Source organism: Lipotes vexillifer, unplaced genomic scaffold (assembly GCF_000442215.2).
Source record: "Lipotes vexillifer unplaced genomic scaffold, Lipotes_vexillifer_v1.1 scaffold527, whole genome shotgun sequence".
Lineage (NCBI taxonomy): Eukaryota > Metazoa > Chordata > Mammalia > Artiodactyla > Lipotidae > Lipotes > Lipotes vexillifer.
The window spans coordinates 3,045,646-3,065,829 of NW_006793902.1; the positions used below are offsets into that span (position 1 = coordinate 3,045,646).

At 35.5% G+C, this 20,184-nt stretch overlaps 1 protein-coding gene across 1 annotated transcript in view; it reads right to left on the bottom strand.

Annotated features, from left to right (window-relative positions):
- Window positions 1–18,488: 18,488 nt before the first annotated feature.
- LRRC4C (leucine rich repeat containing 4C) overlaps window positions 18,489–20,184 on the bottom strand; it is a 1,972-nt gene continuing 276 nt past the window's right edge. The window contains exon 2 of the mRNA XM_007466850.1: window positions 18,489–20,184. Coding sequence (XP_007466912.1) covers window positions 18,489–20,184 — 1,696 coding nt within the window.

Consider the following 20,184-nt stretch of genomic DNA (forward strand, 5'->3'; position numbering starts at 1 on the left):
AATTTGTGAACCTGAGTGGTCTGAACTGAGAATTCAATAAACGTTAGCTATTAAAATTTTTATTAAAAGCATAATAATATTAATTATTTTTATCAATAATGTAGATACACAAATGACATATTGGGAAAGAACTGTTTTTCTCAGAAGGAAAAGAAAAATAAAAGAAAATATATGTAAAATAATATGGCTTTAAAGTCAAAACCATTGTATCTTCACTATTTTGAATTTGTCTGAAACCAGTACACTAATTGATAAAGAAGTAAAAACACACTATTCAGCTTTCTCCTCTGAGGAGTTTAAGCTATGAAACTACTAGAAGAGGAAAACAACTCTTCTATGCATTCACTAAAAATTTCTGTCCCTCAGAAAAAAAAAGAAAGAAGAATATGGGCATGGGAAAGCAGCACATGGATTTACACTCACACATACACACGCACACAAATATTAGAGTCTTGCAATTGAAAAGAAGTAAAAAATGTATGGAAATTTAGAACCCCAAAATAAAAGCTAAAATATTATAACCAGTGATTGGGTGGCTACTAAGAAAATAAAAATATTTGAAATTGAAGACCTGTATAGTTGGAATTAGAACAGATGCAATGGTTTGATGATATTCTGTCCTTTTCCTTTAGGCTGATATTTCTATTCCATAAATTTCTTGACTGGAACTCAAGGAAAAATGGGTAAATCTAATACAAGGTGACTTGATCCAAGGAAAGTATGGCTAAATAATAATACTTGTGCCAGATTCTTAAAGGAAGCTTATAAGACAAATATTTTAAAATGTAGGACATTTTCCATAGCAATGGAATAACTGGACAAAAATTTCCAGGTATCAAATAAGATAAAGAACCATAAAAAGCATTTGTTTTGCAAACATGTTTGTGGTCATGTTTTTAGGATCAATGAATAAAAAGATAAAGGGTAAAATGAAAAAATACATATATTTGTTTCATTGGATACAGAGTTTAAATGCTTAATGAACTTTAATTAATCAATTAAAATATGGAAAGTAAAGATCATCAACTCCAGGCAGGGAATCCCTCTAAATTCTACACTAAATTTTCCATTTTGTGACACACTAAGAAGGCATGAAATGAAATGATGATGGACTTCCATGGATGCATGCTGGTAAACATCCAAAGAACCATAAAGAAACTAATGGAGAGTTCACACCATTAGTATTAGGTTTATAGACTGAGACTGTAATTTTTCTAAAGACCCTATGTCTAATTAAAAACTCCTTTTTCCTTTTTGCCTCTACTGTGTCCCCAGTTCTAACAATTATCATCTTGATCCAGGTGATGTTACTTGCTCATGATTCTTGATTTTTTTAATGGTCTAATGGTTAGCACAGAAATATTTCACTCTGATCTGCACCCCAAGCATGGTAAATCCAGGCATCATGACTCAGCAAAAAGGATCCGAGTCTCCTTTTCTAAATGTTACTTATTAACGCAAAAGTCAATTATTATTGTGTGATAAATACATCCTGCTGTATATTGCTAAGCCAGCATGAACAGATAGCTTGTAGATAATGTTTGACTGGAAAATAAATTAGAAATAATTGTCACTTACTTACCAATTTAATATCATTTCTCTTGGAATGAGTACCCCAAATTTTGAAAAGCTTTCAGATCCTTAGATTAATAATACATGTGATGAAAATAAACATTAAATGAGAGGCCCTTGAGGTGGAAGAGGTGTATTATAGTACTTCTTGTCTATGTCTTGGTGTTCACAGAAAGATGGTTACCTGCAATCTGGTCCATAGAGGTTTCATTCATTTCATATTGGAGCTTCCACTTCCTTTTTTTGAAATTATCTTCTATATTCTACTCACAACTATAAAAGCCTGCATCCCTCCCATTCACCACAATTCTTATCTTACTACATTGGAAAATGACAACTGTGCTCTTTTGTTCTGAGCTACTATGACATCAATTAATAAGATATTTGTTAGATGATAAACTAATTTCATTCCCATAATGGACTCCTAGTATTTTGAATTTCATGTTCCATTGTTCTTCCATTAAATGCAAATTTTATTACTTCATTGTATATCAAGAGATGAAAGAACCTCCTAAAATGGATTAATTAGTTATTCAGGAAACTTATCAAAAGTATCTGTTTCTTGTTCTCTCAAAATGTTGTGAATTATAAACAAGTCTGGATATAGAAATCATGAGTCCATGATTCCTCAGGAAATTTTCTTTATCTCCCACTAATAGTGGTCCCCTCATGTGATATAGATAAGAAAGTACAGTTAATTTTTTAAAATCTAAGGCATTTTCTTGTCATTTCTTCAAGCCTAGCTAGATTGGGATTGATAACTTCACTGATCTACCATTTCATTCTCATAAATTAATCATTCTGATATAAATATCTGTCCATATGTATTTTTCTTTTCCATGGGTACCTTATTGCCTATGAAATAAATTCTTTAGCAGCTTCCCTTGTCCTCTGTCTTCTTCTCTTTCTCATTAGTATCAATCACCATGAATCTCTCTACTACCACTTTTCATTTCAAATTCCCTCAAAATAATCTATGCCATTGCCTCCTGCCCTGCTGGTTAATTTTCTCCCTCCATGGTAATACAGCCTCCTCTTCCCTTTTCACTGCACTCACACCAACATATACAATCATTCACTAAAACTGTTCTTGCTAGAGCAATCACTAGCTTCCCAATTCCCAAATTCAGTGACTTTTTAAATTTCTTAGACGGTTATATTTGTATTTATGCCCTTTGTAAAACTCTATTTGTCTGACTCTTGTAAATCTTCTCTTGGTTCTCCTCTTCATTTTTTTCTTCTTTATCTTCTTGTTCATCTGCTTCTTTAAACCTCAGGAACTTAACCCATGCCAATTTCTATTTCAAAGGCTCTGCCTTCACCCCTCCATTCTTCTCTTCTCCCTTTAAAAGCCACTACTATAAAGAAGCCTCCCAGGCTAGAAAAAAGTCCCTCAATTATCTGATCCTGAAATTTTGCTTGATAGCACTTATCACAACTGCAATTAAACAATTATTTGTCCTTTGTCTTCCCTTTTTAGCCTGAGACTTATCTTCAAAGTGATAGCACCAGGGTCTAGCATAGAGCCTGGCACATAGTAAAGACTCTAGGTATATTTCTTTAATGGATTTTTGAATAAATAATTTTCTCTTCCTTGTCACACCTATCAAATGTTGTTATTTCTCACAGTCCTATACTTTACCCACTGAGTACTGGGTGGTCCCACTCTCTCACTTTTCACTCTAAATTTTATATTGATTACAAAAAGATAAATATCGCCAGTCCAGAAATCCTTCCTGCTGGAGAACTCTACTTGGATTTCTCATCGGTATTGTAGAACCAAACTAAAAGGGAGTCACTTATGTCAAGGACAAAATGGAGACAGCTAACACAAGGCACATGAAGAAAACTTAACCTAACCTTACAGAAATTTACAGGTCTATTCTAAGAAGTCAGCAGAAATTACCAGCCAATCTCCAAACACTAAGTCTGTTCACACCATCTCTGAACTTGTTCACGTGACTCAGTTACCCTAATCCAAAAAGATAAAAAGAACAGTAGGCAACCAATCAGCTAAAAAAGCCAGATAAGTTTTGCATTTACCCCATAAAAATCCCTGAGTCTGTGAGCAACTCAGAGCTTGAGTTTCCCAGCTTGCAATTTGAAAGCCTTGCAATAAACTCATCTTTCTCCTTTGCATTATTCAGTGTGCAGATTTTGGTTTTTGACAGTATTCGAACTTCATATATCTAACACTTAGTGAAGATATAACCTTCCTCCCCTAGCCGCCCCCCCCGCCCCGAACAGCATGTTCTACTTCAGCTGCTAACTATAAACATTATTTTCTAACCCTCACCCACCTCCATATTTCTACTAGTTAACAAATCTAAGAAATCTTGACTCCCTCTCCTCTCCCACCATCCAGTGAGAAACCAAGTCCAGATAACTCAGCTTGATTTTTTTTGTTTTTTAATTGGACCCTTCAACACATCCCACCTATAATTTCCATTAATCCTCTCTTCACTGTAGTAATGAAGCACCCTCCTTAAATTTTTTGTCTTCTGGCATGCAAGCAACCTATCCAAAGCTCAAATCTGAGTCCACTTCATCATCGTCTATAAGCTAAATTCAATAGGTCAACAAGCTCTACAAGGTCTTTAATCATTGTCTTAGTTTGTCTTTAGCAATCTCCAAATTCCCTGTTTTGCTCCAGCACCATCAAACCACTTGCATTTCCATCATATGTGATGTTGCTTGTTCCTTGACCTTGCTGTACATTATGATGCAAAAGCTGATGGATCCCCTCCTTCTACCTGGCTAACTCCTGTTCATCTATTAGGGCTCAACCCAGGCTTCACTTCATAAAAGAAGCAAATGTGATTTCCCCTCCCTCAACCACACTGCCCAGGTCTATTGCCTTTATCTCTGCTTATATTGTATGCACTGTCTCTTCCATTAAATACATCATATTACATTTGCAGTACTGTAATACAGTACTCCTTGAAGGCAAAGACCGTTCTTATTCTTCATATTTCTGACAACTTTACTCACTGTTGGCAGATAGCAAGCACTCAATGAATGTTTCACAAATAAACAAATAAATGTATTTAGGAATGAAAAGATACTGAAAAGTGTCAAAGATTTAAAACTAACCACTCATGCCATGTTAAAAAGTCTACAACTAGGGCCCTATTCTCAAGTCTATCACTCATGCCTTTATGTGGCGAGACAACTTTCCCACTGTATTTCAGTGCTGGTCCATATTAACCATTAATTCTCTCATGTACCCATCTATTTTCTTCTGATATCTTCACTTTGGTTGCATTTGTTGTATATTAATGGTAATGCTTTTATTAAGTATGAAAAATAACTAATGAAAATTGAAGGATGGATGCTTAAATTTCTCAGGAGTACTTGGTTGGTTAATTAATTTTTTTAAATTCAGGATTGTTCACTTGAGTCTCCAATTTTCAAAAGTTAAGCCTCTAGATTTTGGGGGGTATGCCTTATGTTTTTTTCTCTCTTTTTTCTACTTCGCAAGCAAAAAATTATTGCCTGGTGTTTACCTCTTAAGTAGTTTAGACAGCTTTAGTGTGCTGTATTCTAAGAAAGATAAATATTGACTTCATGAAAACAGTTTATATGTTTTCATGTAAACAGTTTAGTGTGTGTATTCTAAGAAAGATAAAAGTGATTTCATGAAAGCAGTTTATACCTTTTCATGTAAGTACAACAACTGAGATTGTTAAACGGGATTTTTTTTAGCAGAAAGGGATTGGAACATGATTTTTTAGCTAATGTGTTTTTCATAAATATATCCATCAATGACATTTGATTGGAATATAAAAATAAATCATAATGCAACCTTAAAAATAAAATACCTAAACCTGATTGACTATGATAAAACTAGTTTGATTGATTCATCTTCATCTTTGAATGCCAGCTGATCTATAATGCTTTCCACTTGAAGTGCCTCTGTGAAATTCAATATAAGTCAATATTCAAACATTGCCATATTAACCAATCCAGCGCTTCAAAGGCATTGGCCTACCCATTTCATTAGTCCACTCGAAGGGACAAATAACGCCCAGTTACCAAACTGTATCCCCAAAGAGGAGCCTGTTTTCCAGACCATGACCTACTAGAACATAAGGGGTGAAATATTCTGAGGAGACTGTTAACAATTTTCTATTCTGAATAATACATGTCATTGCTAAATCACCTGTAAACTACAATTCTCTTCTTTCACTCTTAGTTTTCTTATTTTTGTGCATTGGAAAGAGTTTAATTTTTTCATCTCTAAAGTGGAGATAATATTTACTTTATAGGGCTTTGTAAGGACTGGAGATGATGAGTGTAGATAAGGTAACTATAGTAACATGATCATTGCCATCCCCTGACAGTAATTCCTCCTGGAGGGCAAGTTGTGCCTTCTGTACTTCTGTTGCACTCTACAGAGTGCTATCTGGAAACTTTTGTAGGGAATTTGACATTACAAGCATTTGTTCTTGTTATGACCTTGCCCAACTTAGAAGCAAATGTTCTGGCCACTGCATATTAATGGCCAATGTTATCTGGCATTGCCATTAACAATGAGCTAAGAACATTAATATGAATCATGGAATCAAGGTGATATTACCAGATGATAAGTTTTGTAGGAGGGTGACCAACCATTCTGGTTTGCCTTGAATTAAATGGTTTCTGGGATACAGGATGTCCACTGCTAAAACTAGAAAAGTCTGGGCAAACCAAAGTGAATTGGTCATCGAATCACATAGGGCTTAACTTTGTTTTGTTCACTGTTGTATAACCAGAGTCTTGAATACGGCCTGGAATTAAGTAGGTTTCTCAAATGATATTCACTATGTGCATGAATACATTCCAACATAAAAATAATCTATGTTTTACACTTTTACCATTTACTTTTTTTTCCCCAGTGATTAGTTTTCTTTCTATTTTATGTTTATGGCTTCAAAATATTAATAGTTCTACATGCAGACAAGTGAACTATTCAGGGAATATTTAATTCATTAATTAAAATACAGTCACATACAATTCTTTCTAGGCTCAACACATAAGAAAACAGGTGAAAGTACTTTCTGAGCTATAAAGCACAGAGTTTTTATTTTTGAATTATCTTATGAATACCTAATGGTATCCCACTAATTTCCACAAGCCCAGTTTATTTCTGACATTAATCTAATTGTAGATTTTTACACCTTAACATCAGTGCTTCCTCTGATTACTAATATGGCTTTTAAATAACTATCAAAAGTCACTTTCAGTATTTATTACAAATTGAATTTTATGAGTTTAATGATAATGTCAATAAATTGAAATGATGTTGGCCAATAAATGAGATGTTTATCTCTTTAGCATATACTGTCTGATGAATAACATATATATATATATTGGCATCTGTCTCTCATAGGAAGTTGGGTAACAAGTTTACTTTCATAAAATTATATAGATATATATTCCATATCTTTTTAAGCAGTTTTCAATATTGTGAATTTCCTGCTTTCTTTTTCTTCAAGGTAGAAGTTACATTAATCATAATAAAATATCAGATCTCTTAAGTGGAGTTCAAGAATAGAAATAAAAAGAGGCACCACTCCTACAATGCCTAGGAAATAATTTATTCACCTATATGAGTTGCTCCCAATATTGATAGGGTTGAACTCCAGATTGCATAACTAAATGTTGTGTAGAAGTGACAGATTCTCATTTTATAGTACTTCTAGAAAACTTGAAAACATGCTGAGGAAAGAAAGCCAGGGAAAAAATATGCTTCCACATAGAATAAAGATATTCTATTCTATTAGAATATCTATATTCTTATATTCTATTTTCTATTCTAAAAAACCAAAGTGCAACTGAGCTCATAAAGGCTAGCGTTAACTTTTTAAGAGTGACTTATTTGCAAGACTCTTGAAAAACTTTTAGGTGAGAATACATAGCTACATGACATTTTTATGGTCAGAATTAACAGAAGTTCACTGTTTTTTAAAAGTTCACTTATGTTAAGAAATATCTTTATGAGCATGAGTTAGTCTGCTTGAGAGCTGTTGGAAAGAGAAACTTTATTACTTCTCTCTTTCATTTTGTAAAACTTTATTTTTTTAAAAATAGAACTAGCCATAGGACGAGGAAGTCCAATTCAACATTTGACTTTTGAGGCATTTTACAAATTCTGTTATAGTTAATTATTTTCATAACGATTCCATTAGTAAAGAAACCCTTGATTTCCGTAGTATTACAAATTATTTGATTTAAAATTTTATAGTAGCTACCATAAAAAAGTATATACCAGAAAATACATCATAATTACTCTTGTGTACGTTTTAAAATATTTAGTTCAATTGAGGCTTCATTTATTTTTCTCAGAATTATACAATGTACAAAACTAGCAACTGTGTTTAAACAGAAATTAAGTTCCACTTGGGGGACTTCCCTGGTGGTCCAGTGGTTAAGACTTCATGCTTCCACTGCAGGGGACGCAGGTTCCATCCCTAGTCGGGAAACTAAGATCCCGCTTACTGCGCAGTGTGGCCATAAAAAAAATAAAGAAGAGAGAGAAATTAAGTTCCAGTTTATTTTTACCACTTTTAACGTGGAACTAAGGGCTGCAAAGTAAGGAGATTTACTAATTGTCATTCAGAAGCCTTACTGATATATAGACATAATAGATGGTAGGGATTCCCATAATGGATGGGCTTCGGTCATGATCTCCTAGGGCTGAGCTGGGTGGATATTCTGCTAAGTTCCCAGGGTTTCAGAACTTAAATCAGAATGGGTTTTGTTGCCACCACAGAGACCAGCCCCTCTCCTTCAAACAGCGTTGAATATTCTTTTTGATCCAAGTAAAAAGCCGTATATTAACTACTTCTGCCAACCAGATAAAGATGGGATTGATGCCATTGGGACAAATTCAAATTCAGCAATTCAGAATCAAATATCTAATAAAAGGTAGCATTAATAAGCTGAAAAATGAAATGAAATTACTGGAACAAATACTGAAAGATAAGTCTTCATGGTCTGGAGTTTTGTGAAGGTTTGTTTTCTGTATTTTGCTCAGGACATATATGAGTATCCTCATTTAGTGTGCATTAACAAATTTATGAAATGGAAAGATTTTCCAATATCATGTGCTTCCATTTAAATAGATTAATACATTGTCTGTCCTGTAGCAGCCCCCTCCCCTTCTTTTTTTCTTTTTATTTATTCTGGGCAGAAGCAAAAAAGAACAGTAGTTTTCTCACTGCCGCTAAACACTTATTATACAATTTAATTATATAATTTTATATGTAATTTGTATATTTTCTCAATGTTAAGAAAGGTTGAAACTTCAGAAGTTTTTTTTTTTTTTAATAAGTTTATTTATTTATTTGTTTTTGGCTACGTTGGGTCTTTGTAACTGCACGCAGGCTTTCTCTAGTTGTGGCAAGTGGGGAACTACTCTTCGTTGCGGTGCGCGGGCTTCTCATTGTGGTGGCTTCTCTTGTTGCGGAGCACGGGCTCTAGGCACACCTGCTTCAGTGCTTGTGGCACGTGAACTCAGTAGTTGTGGCTCATGGGCTCTAGAGCTCAGGCTCAGTAGTTGTGGCACACGGGCTTAGTTGCTCTGGGTCATGTGGGATCGTCCTGGACCAGGGCTTGAACCTGTATCCCCTGCATTGGCAGGCAGATTCTTAACCAATGTGCCACAAGGGGAGCCCAGAAATTTCAGAAGTTTTTTTGGCAGCACTTAAAAAAAACAAAATGATAGGAACTGGTATGTGTTGCAAGAATGTTTCATTCAGTACCTAAATTTGGATCTTAATTGACAGTGCACTATCATTAATTCTAGGCAGTTTCTTTTTTCTCTCCTAAAGCCAGATGTATCTTATTTTATGTCCTGGAAAGACAACAGAATCACAGCTGATTTCTATCTAAAACAGAGTTTGTAGGAATTCATATTTCTTCTTATGGCAGAGGAGAAAAAATACGAGGTACCTTGATGTTTTAAGGCAAATGTTTAGACCCATTTTTATCTGAAGTAGCTTTTGTACAGAAATCACTTCCTAATCAAATATAAGAATGTGTATATTTTGTGGGGGAGAGATATCTTTATAAGAGATTTGACTCTGTGAAAATCCATATTATGAGAAAAGGACAAATGGCTTCATAAAAGACTATGACTCCTCACTCAGGCATTCACGTTAAATCTGTGATATTTAACGACATAATTATCTTCAATATTCTTATTAAAACCAGTAAGACGAAGCACTAAGTAAACAATTTAACACATTATTTAAAACTTTCATTGCAGAGGACAGACAGCAGAAGCAAGAAGAACTATAATCCTGCAGCCTGTGGAACAAAAACCACATTCACAGAAAGAGAGACAAGATGAAAAGGCAGAGGGCTATGTATCAGATGAAGGAAAAAGATAAAACCAAAACAAAAACAACTAAATGAGGTGGAGATAAGCAACCTTCCAGAAAAATAATCCAGAATAATGACAGTGAAGATGATCCAGGACCTTGGGAAAAAATGGAGGCAAAGATCGAAAAGATGCAAGAAATGTTTAACAAAGACCTAGGAGAATTAAAGAATAAACAGAGATGAACGATACAGTAACTGAAATGAAAACTACACTAGAAGGAATCAATAGCAGAATAACTGAGGCAGAAGAACGGATAAGTGACCTGGAAGACAGAATGGTGGGATTCACTGATGCGGAACAGAATAAAGAAAAAAGAATGAAAAGAAATGAAGACAGCCTAAGAGACCTCTGAGGAAACATTAAACGCAACAACATTTGCATTATACGGGTTCCAGAGGAGAAGAGAGAGAGAAAGGACCTGAGAAAATATTTGAAGAGATTATAGTAGAAAACTTCCCTAACATGGGAAAGGAAATAGCCACCCAAGTCTAGGAAGTGCAGAGAGTCCCATACAGGATAAACCCAGGGAGAAACAGGCTGAGACACATAGTAATCAAACTGGCAAAAATCAAAGACAAAGAAAAATTATTAAAAGCAGCAAGGGAAAAATGACAAATAACATACAAGGGAACTCCAATAAGGTTAACAGCTGATTTATCAGCAGAAACTCTACAAGCCAGAAGGGAGTGGCATGATATACTTAAAGTGATGAAAGGGAAGAATCTACAGCCAAGATTACTCTACCCAGCAAGGATCACATTCAGATTCAATGGAGAAATCAAAAGCTTTACAGACAAGCAAAAGCTAAGAGAATTCAGCACTACCAAACCAGCTCTACAACAAATGCTAAAGGAACTTCTCTAACTGGGAAACACAAGAGAATAAAGGACCTACAAAAAAAAAACCCAAAATAATTAAGAAAATGGTAATAGGAACATACATATTGATAATTAACTTAAACGTGAATGGATTAAATGCTTCAACCAAAAGACAGAGGCTCACTGAATGGATACAAAAACAAGACTTATATATATGCTGTCTAAAAGAGACCCACTTCAGACCTAGGGATGCCTACAGACTGAAAGTGAGGGGATGGAAAAAGATATTCCATGCAAATGGAAATCAAAAGAAAGCTGGAGTAGCAATACTCATATCAGATCAAATAGACTTTAAAATAAAGGATGTTACAAGAGACAAGGAAGGACACTACATAATGATCAGGGGATCAATCCAAGAAGAAGATAGAACAATTATAAATATATATGGCACCCAACATAGGAGCACCTCAATACATAAGGCAACGGCTAACTGCTACAAAAGAGGAAATCAACAGTAACACAATAATAGTAGGGAACTTTAACACCTCACTTACACCAATGGGCAGATAATCAAAAATGAAAATAAATAAGGAAAAAGAAGCTTTAAATGACACAATAGACCAGATAGATTTAATTGATATTTATAGGACATTCCAACCAAAAACAGCAGATTACACTTTCTTCTCAAGTGCACATGAAACATTCTCCAGGATAGATCACATCTTCGGTCACAAATCAAGCCTCAGTAAATTTAAGAAAATTGAAATTATATCAAGCATCTTTTCTGACCACAACACTATGAGATTAGAAATGAATTACAGGGAAAAAAATGTAAAAAACACAAAAACATGGAGTCTAAACAATACATTACTAAATAACCAAAAGATCACTGAGGAAATCAAAAAATACCTAGAGACAAATGACAATGAAAATACGACGATCCAAAATCTATGGGATGCAGCAAAAGCGGTTCTAAGAGGGAAGTTTATAGCTATACAAGCCTACCTCAAGAAAAAAGAAAAATCTCAAATAAGCAATCTAGCCTTACACCTGAAGAAACTAGAGAAAGAACAAACAAAGCCTAAACTTAGCAGAAGGAAAGAAATCATAAAGATTAGAACAGAAATAAATTAAATAGAAACAAACAAAAAAAAACAATAGCAAAGATCAATAAAACTAAAAGCTGGTTCTTTGAGAAGATAAACAAAATTGATAAACCATTAGCCAGACTCATCAAAAAAAAGAGAGAGAGGACTCAAATCAATAAAATTAGAAATGAAAAAGGAGAAGTTACAACAAACATTGCAGAAATACAAAGCATCCTAAGAGACTACTACAAGCAACTCTATGCCAATAAAATGGACAACCTGGAAGAAATGGACAAATTCTTAGCAAGGTATAACCTTCCAAGACTAAACAAGGAAGAAACAGAAAATATAAACCGACCAATCACAAGTAATGAAATTGAAACTGTGATTAAAAATCTTCCAACAAACAAAAGTCCAGGACCAGATGGCCTCACAGGTGAATTCTATCAAACATTTAGAAAGGAGCTAACACCCATTCTTCTCAAACTCTTCAAAAAAATTGCAGAGAAAGGAACACTCTAAACTCATTCTGTGAGGTCACCATCACCCTGATACCAAAGCCAGACAAAGATACTACAAAAAAAGAAAATTACAGACCAATATCACTGATGAATATAGATGCTAAAATCCTCAACAAAATACTAGCAAACAGAATCCAACAACACATTAAAAGGATTATACACCATGATCAAGTGGGATTTATCGCAGGGATGCAAGGATTCCTCAATATACGCAAATAAATCAATGTGATACACCATATTAACAAATTGAAGAATAAAAACCATATGATCATCTCAATAGATGCAGAAAAAGCTTTTGACAAAATTCAACACCCATTTATGATAAAAACTCTCCAGAAAGTGGGCATAGAGGGAAACTACCTCAACATAATAAAGGCCATATATGACAAACCCACAGCAAACATCATTCTCAATGGTGAAAAACTGAAAGCATTTCCTCTAAGATCAGGAATAAGACAAGGATGTCCACTCTTGCCACTATTATTTAACATAGTTTTGGAAGTCCTAGCCATGGCAATCGGAGAAGAAAAAGAAATAAAAAAAATACAAATTGGAAAAGAAGTAAAACTGTCACTGTTGGCAGATGACATGATAGTATACGTAGAGAATCCTAAAGATGCCACCAGAAAACTACTAGAGCTAATCAATGAATTTGGTAAAGTGCAGTATACAAAATTAATGCACAGAAATCTCTTGCATTCCTATACACTAACGATGAAAAATCTGAAAGAGAAATTAAGGAAGCACTCCCATTTACCATTGTAACAAAAAGAATAAAATACTTAGGAATAAACTTACCTAGGGAGACAAAAGACCTATAGGCAGAAAACTATAAGACACTGATGAAAGTAATTAGAGATGATACCAACAGATGGAGAGATATACCATGTTCTTGGATTGGAAGAATCCATATTTTGAAAATGACTATACTATCCAAAGCAATCTACAGATTCAATGTAACCCCTATCAAATTACCAATGGCATTTGTTATGGAACTAAAACAAAAAATCTTAAAATTTGTATGGAGACACAAAAGACCCCGAATAGCTAAAGCAGTCTTGAGGGAAACAAAAGGAGCTGGAGGAATCTGACTCCCTGACTTCAGACTATACTACAAAGCTACAATAATCAAGACAATATGGTACTGGAACAAAAACAGAAACATAGATCAATGGAATAAGATAGAAAGCCCAGAGATAAACCTATGCACCTATGGTCAACTAATCTATGACAAAGGAGGCAAGGATATACAATGAAGAAAAGACACCCTCTTCAATAAGTGGTGCTGGGAAAACTGGACAGCTACAGTAAAAGAATAAAATTAGAACACTCCCTAACACCGTACACAAAAATAAACTCAAAATGGATTTGAGACCTAAATGGAAGACCAGAAACTATAAAACTCTTAGAGGAAAACATAAGAAGAACACTCTTTGACATAAATCACAGCAAGATCTTTTTTGATCCACCTCCTACAGTAATGGAAATAAAAACAAAAATAAACAAATGGGACCTAATGGAACTTAAAAGCTTTTGCACAGCAAAGGAAACCATAAACAAGACCAAACTACAACCCTCAGAATGGGAGAAAATATTTGCAAATGAATCAATGGACAAAGGATTGATCTCCAATATATATAAACAGCTCATGCGCTCAATATTAAAAAAACAAACAATCCAATCCAAAAATGGGCAGAAAACCTAAATAGACATTTCTCCAAAGAAAGACATACAGATGGCCAAGAAGTACATGAAAAGCTGCTCAACATCACTAATTATTAGAGAAATGCAAATCAAAACTACAATGAGGTATCACCTCACACCAGTTAGAATGGGCATCATAGAGAATGTACAAGCAATAAATGCTGGAGAGGGTGTGGAGAAAAGGGAACCTTCTTGCACAGTTGATGGGAATGTGAATTGATACAGCCACTATTGAGAACAGTATGGAGGTCCCTTAAAAAACTAAAAGTAGAATTACCATATGATCTAGCAATCCCACTACTGGGCCTATACCCAGAGAAAACTGTAGTTCAAAAGGACACATGCACCCCAATGTTCCTTGCAGCACTATTTACAATAGCCAGGTCATGGAAGCAACCTAAATGCCCAACAAAAGATGAATGGATAAAGAAGATGTGGTACATATATACAATGGAATATTACTCAGCCATAAAAAGGGACGAAATTGGGTCGTTTGTTGAGACGTGGATGGATCTAGAGACTGTCATACAGAGTGAAGGAAGTCAGAAAGAGAAAAACAAATATTATATATTAACGCATATATGTGGAACCTAGAAAAATGGTACAGATGAACTGGTTTGCAGGGCAGAAATTGAGACACAGATGTAGAGAACAAATGTATGGACACCAAGGGGGGAAGCGGTGGGGGGTGGGGGTGGGGATGGGATGAATTGGGCAATTGGGATTGACATGTATATACTGATGTGTATAAAATTGATGACTAATAAGAACCTGCTGTATAAAAATATAAATTAAAAATAAAAATAAATTAAAAAAATAAAAATTACATTGCTTCAAAGCACCACACTGCTCATAAGCACTCATCTGAATCTTTTATTTATGTAAGTATGTTGAAGATTATCCCAAGAGGATAAAATATTCAGGTTTTTTTGTGTTTTTTTTCACCTTCATCAATATTTACCTTGGAAATAACTTGGGGCCATCCACTTAATTTTTTTTTTTCATGTTTCATAAATCCTGTTCTATAAATGTTTCTTTCCTTTTCTTTCTCCTATGTAAATAACCCTTCCATTGTCAAGTTATTTCCCAACAGATCTATATTCAGAATTTCATAGTATGTAGGTTTTAAATAATATCCTGATTTTTAACTCTTTGATTATAAGGCCTAAAACCAATCATGGACTAGCAACATTTTCTTCCTCAAAAAAACATTGATCAATGTTCCAATCTAAAGTTCTAATTACCTATTTCAATCTTTGGAAAAGATGATATTTGATTCCAGAATATGAGAGAAAATGATTAAAGCTATATCAGGGCCTATGTGTATGAATTATACCAAATTCTTCTAATATTTTGTCACCACAGATGTGTTTGGACACATTCAAAAGAATTTAGGAGATTGAAGTGATAGCCAGGTATAAAAGAGTAAGATTCCGGAATAGAAAAAACTGTTGGAGAAGCTTCTTTCTAAAGCATTCTTTGATGTTTTCCCAAAGTAAACTGCAAAACTTTAATAGGAAATAAATATATACATACTTAAATTGTCATTAGGTTATTTTAACTTGGTTAATTGTAAATGGATATTTTTGATGCACATGAGTATTTAAGAATACTGCCACATGGTTGCCTTTGTTTAGAATTTTAAAAGTGACAGAAATAGAAGTGTGTTTTGCTACAAGCATAGACCAGATATTTAAATAGTCACATGGGCTTTCTGCTGTACTGAGGAAGTCCACTTTGTGTGATGGACTCTAATTTGTGCAGCTACGTTATTGAGGCACCCAAAGCCAAGTACATGATTCAGAGCAAATACAGACACTGCTAATCATACACATTTAGAATTTGTTTTAGTGTCCTTTAAATGATACAATTATAACACTATACCTTTCATCCCCAAAACCTGCAGTGAGGAACTTTTGTCAAAAGGATTTCTAAATTGACTGTAAAAGTCAAGTTTGGCTTACCCAATCTTTCATCAATATATGTATAGTTTTAAAAATAATTTCTAATATGTATTCATTAGGGCAACTATAATCTCTTACGGGACTGAATTGTATGCTTGACTTTCTTACCTAAATTTTTAGTTCAAGTTCACCTTTCATTCTGGTAGAATTTATCTAACTGCTCAGCTACCCCTCACAGTTGAAAGGAATTGTGTGCTGGAGCTAACTCCTTAAGAATTATAAGTTCAAATGAAAGAAGGCTTCCAATCAGCAAAGACAGAGCTTGGAGAACACAAACCAAGTAGAGAAGGCAGGATTCTTTCCCTTATGGATTTATACCAGTTTTCTTTGCATTAGCACTAGATATTCCTTGGTGAGTTGTTTGGTTGGTTGGTTTCTAAGCTGATCTACAGCTTAGAAATGTATTAAGTACATTCAATACTGAATAGCTTGACAAATGACAGCCAGCATGGGTTTTCCCTTTTCTTGAGTCTTCTCCATAGTAAAAGCAAATGTGAACTGTGTTCCTAACAAAGGGAGGTAGGAAATGAGGGAGAAAAAAGCCCCTAAAGAATGGTGATCAAAAAATAGAGGCAAGATCCTTGTGTGGTCTCATTCATTTGTTATCTCTTCCTCCCAGTTCTCTGACCTATTTTGCTAGTAATGATTGGTTTTTCACACCTGGAGATCACAAAACCCTGGTGTGAGGTCCAGCCTGCGGAGTTACGTGTGAGTATCCAAGCTGCTCATTCATCAGGAGCTGAAGTTTTCCCTAGCTTAGTCAACTCTTGTCTCACCAATGAGGTGGCAGTTTTCAAGGTCCAGTAATAAGAGATGTATATTTTCACTATGCTTCACATAGATAAAGACAGAAGTCAGACACATACTATATTAAAATATCAGAAGAGTGCTGAGGTGCCAGTAACCAGAAAGTTCCTTTTTAACTTGGAAGCTAGTGTATGTTTCATACCAAAAAATTCCTCCAGTTCCTTGAAGTAGCTTTAGTGAATTACCAGTGTATTAGCCTTGCTACCTCTTGGTAAGCATGCATCTGTCACAACAAATCCATACACTTCTTTACAGCCCTACAATCTGCATTTGGAAGAAGAGAGTCAGCTCTTCCAGAAGGACGGAAGAAACCATGAGGAGGTTTTAGTAATAACAGTAACCTGATATTTTGAAACTCTAAGGTCCTGATTTTCAGCCTTCCACCTAACAGTAAAATTAAAGCTAGCCCCCAGTAATAAACTGATATTTCTTTAATCATATTATATAGATTGTGAGTGATTCAAAATCAGAAACCAGGTCTTGTTAATAGTGTGTCCACACACTAACATCACTGTTTAACACATAGTAGGTCTTTAATAATTATTGTTGAATTGAACTGAGTTTGCTGACACTCAGCACCAAAAATGATTTTTCAACTTGGATAATTTAGTACCTTTGCATTCTGTGGTTGCACTTCATTTAGCCAGCAGAATTTTATTTAGGAGACAGAGAATAAATTATACTGAAACTTTCTTTCAAGTGGAATTGAATTTACTTCACAAAATCATCATTTTTTAATCTGAGCATTCTACGAAGGGTGACCTTAATGAGAAGGAAAAAACACCACAGCATCCTTGAACATAGATCAAAAACTCAAGTCATCCAATGAAACAGGACCCTGTAGAGATTGGTGCTGTGATTGGAGATTACTATATATTATCTTTCTTAGAAAGTAGGAAATCTAATTACCTTCAAGTTTCTCACATTTGAGCCATACTACAAATGAGTTGTGTCCAGGTACAGAAAAACCAACAATATTTTATTTATAATCTTATTTTTAGCTTTTGAACTACAAATTCGGGTTCTAGATTTGTTTAAAAGATCATGGGTTTTATAGATGCTAATATGTAAATTAATCTGCTGTTTGCTTAATTTTTGTTTTCCATTGAATGGTCCTCCTCATAAATACAGAACAGGTCATTACACGAAAAATATAAGATCTTGCATTTTTTCCTTGTTCTCTCTTAAAAATCTATTTCTAATATTGCATTCCCCATTGGACTACTTCATAAGGGCATGAGAGGGGGAAAAGAAAAGACAGAGGAAAAAAAAAGAAAGACAAAATAGACTGGATCTCACCACTAGAATTCACCATAAAAATCTCAAAGTGTAACAGAATTCTTACAAAATTTCCTAGACCAGTTCTTTAGGGAATTGAGATCTCCTATGAAAAATATGGCGATTGGGAAAGGCAGGGATGAGATGTGGGAAAATAGTAAATAAGTGCAGCAAAAACAGGTTCTGAGGAATACACATAATTTTGTCTGCTTTAGATCACAATAGAATTTTTAATAAATAAATTTCTTTTCTTTTTTGTTTTTTTTTTGTAAAGACACTTTTTTGAAACAGTAGATTTAGCCCAGTCATTTGTGTCATTTTTAATAAACTGTCTTTTTTTGTTGTTGTTTTTCATAACTGTAAATGTTTTAGATTTGAGTCTCTTGGACATTGTCTTTAGAGTTCATTCGGATCAATAACGGTTCATGCACTGAACTGTGTATTGAATTTATTGTGTTAACTGTTGTTGTGTGGTTGAAGGGAGATTTGTAAGAGTTGTAGTGGTTTAGGTGCTCATGCTCAATAGCAGGCATGGGCAGGTGGCTTTCCATGGGTGTGTCTCCTGTAATCTCATCATCCACATTAATGATTTCAACAGTCCTCGTTGGGGCATGATGGTTTTGCCGATGGTGCTGCTTCCTCATCTTGTAGAAAATGACCAGCATCACTGCAGCCATGAGCGTGATGGCCACAAAACAGCCAATGATGATTTTGGTAGTCTTCATGACTTCATCGATTCCTGGGATCCCACTGTTTATATCAGTCACGGGGATGGTGAATGTTTTTTCTGTTGACCTTGTGCTCTGTGGCGTGAGAGAGGTGGTCACGTTGGTGGTCTCCCAGTCGATCACCGGAGTGGGACCCACATTGTTATCTGTGGTCCTTGCCTCATCCTGAGAAGGTTCCATAGTCTCTACTGTGACGGTTGAAAAGTACGAGAAGGGAGTAGTGTTTGCGGCAGTAACATTCAGGGTGGCCGAAGCAGTGGTATTTCCAACAGAATTACTCACCATACATGTGTACATGCCTGTATCTTGCACAGTTACATTCGTGAAGTTTAACGTCCCATCGCTGAGCACGGCTATCCGCACTTTGTATGCCCCATGTGTCATGACTGTTCCGTTTGGAGTAATCCAAGATACAGAAGTCAGGGACGTGGAGGCCCGACATTTCAGCTCAGCTGCCATGCCTTCAGTGACATTGAGGTCTGCTGGGGGCTCCACAATGACAGGAGCATAGCATGTGAAATAATTCTGGTCAAGTTCCCCAATGTACCTCCCTTTCAGATTGGGAGGCGTGTTACACCGGGCACAGCAAGCTGTGTTGGAGGGGGCCATGTCTTTTATCCACCAGCTGAGCCACAGTATGTCACAGTTACAGTTCCAGGGGTTGTGATGTAAGTGTATCCGTTCTAGATGATGCAAGGGTGTGAAGAGGTCATGAGGCAGTAATGTTAGATTGTTGTGTGCCAGGTTGATCTCCACCAGTGACTGAAGGTTATCAAAGGCATTCCGTTCAATCACTTGAATCTGGGACTGTATCATCCACAGTTTTTGAAGGTGCATCAACCCCTGGAAAGAGCCAGGCCTGATGGCAGACAGATGATTCCCAGAAAGATCCAGCTCATCTAGTTTTATGAGCGGCGTGAGGTTAGGGATTTCTCGGAGGTTGCACATGGCAAGGTTCAAATACCTCAAGTTGGACAGACCTTCAAAGGCACCTTCTGAGATATATGAAAGCCTTTTTAATTCCCCTAAGTCTAGTCGGCGCAAAGAAGGGATTCTGTTAAAAGCATAAGAAGGGATGCTTTCGATGGGGTTGTTTCGCAACCAGAGCTCCTTCAGTTTAGACAAATATACAAAAGCTCCATTTGGGATGGTCGTAAGACGATTGTCAAAGAGTTCCAGGGTGTTGAGGTTTGCCAGACCATTGAAGGCCCCAATTTCAATTGTTCTGATATGATTCCTACTCAACTGTAGGATTTCCAGGTGCCTCAAGTGTTTGAAGCTATTCACTTTGATGATTTGGATTTGGTTCTCATGGAGGTTCAGCAGCCGGGTGTTG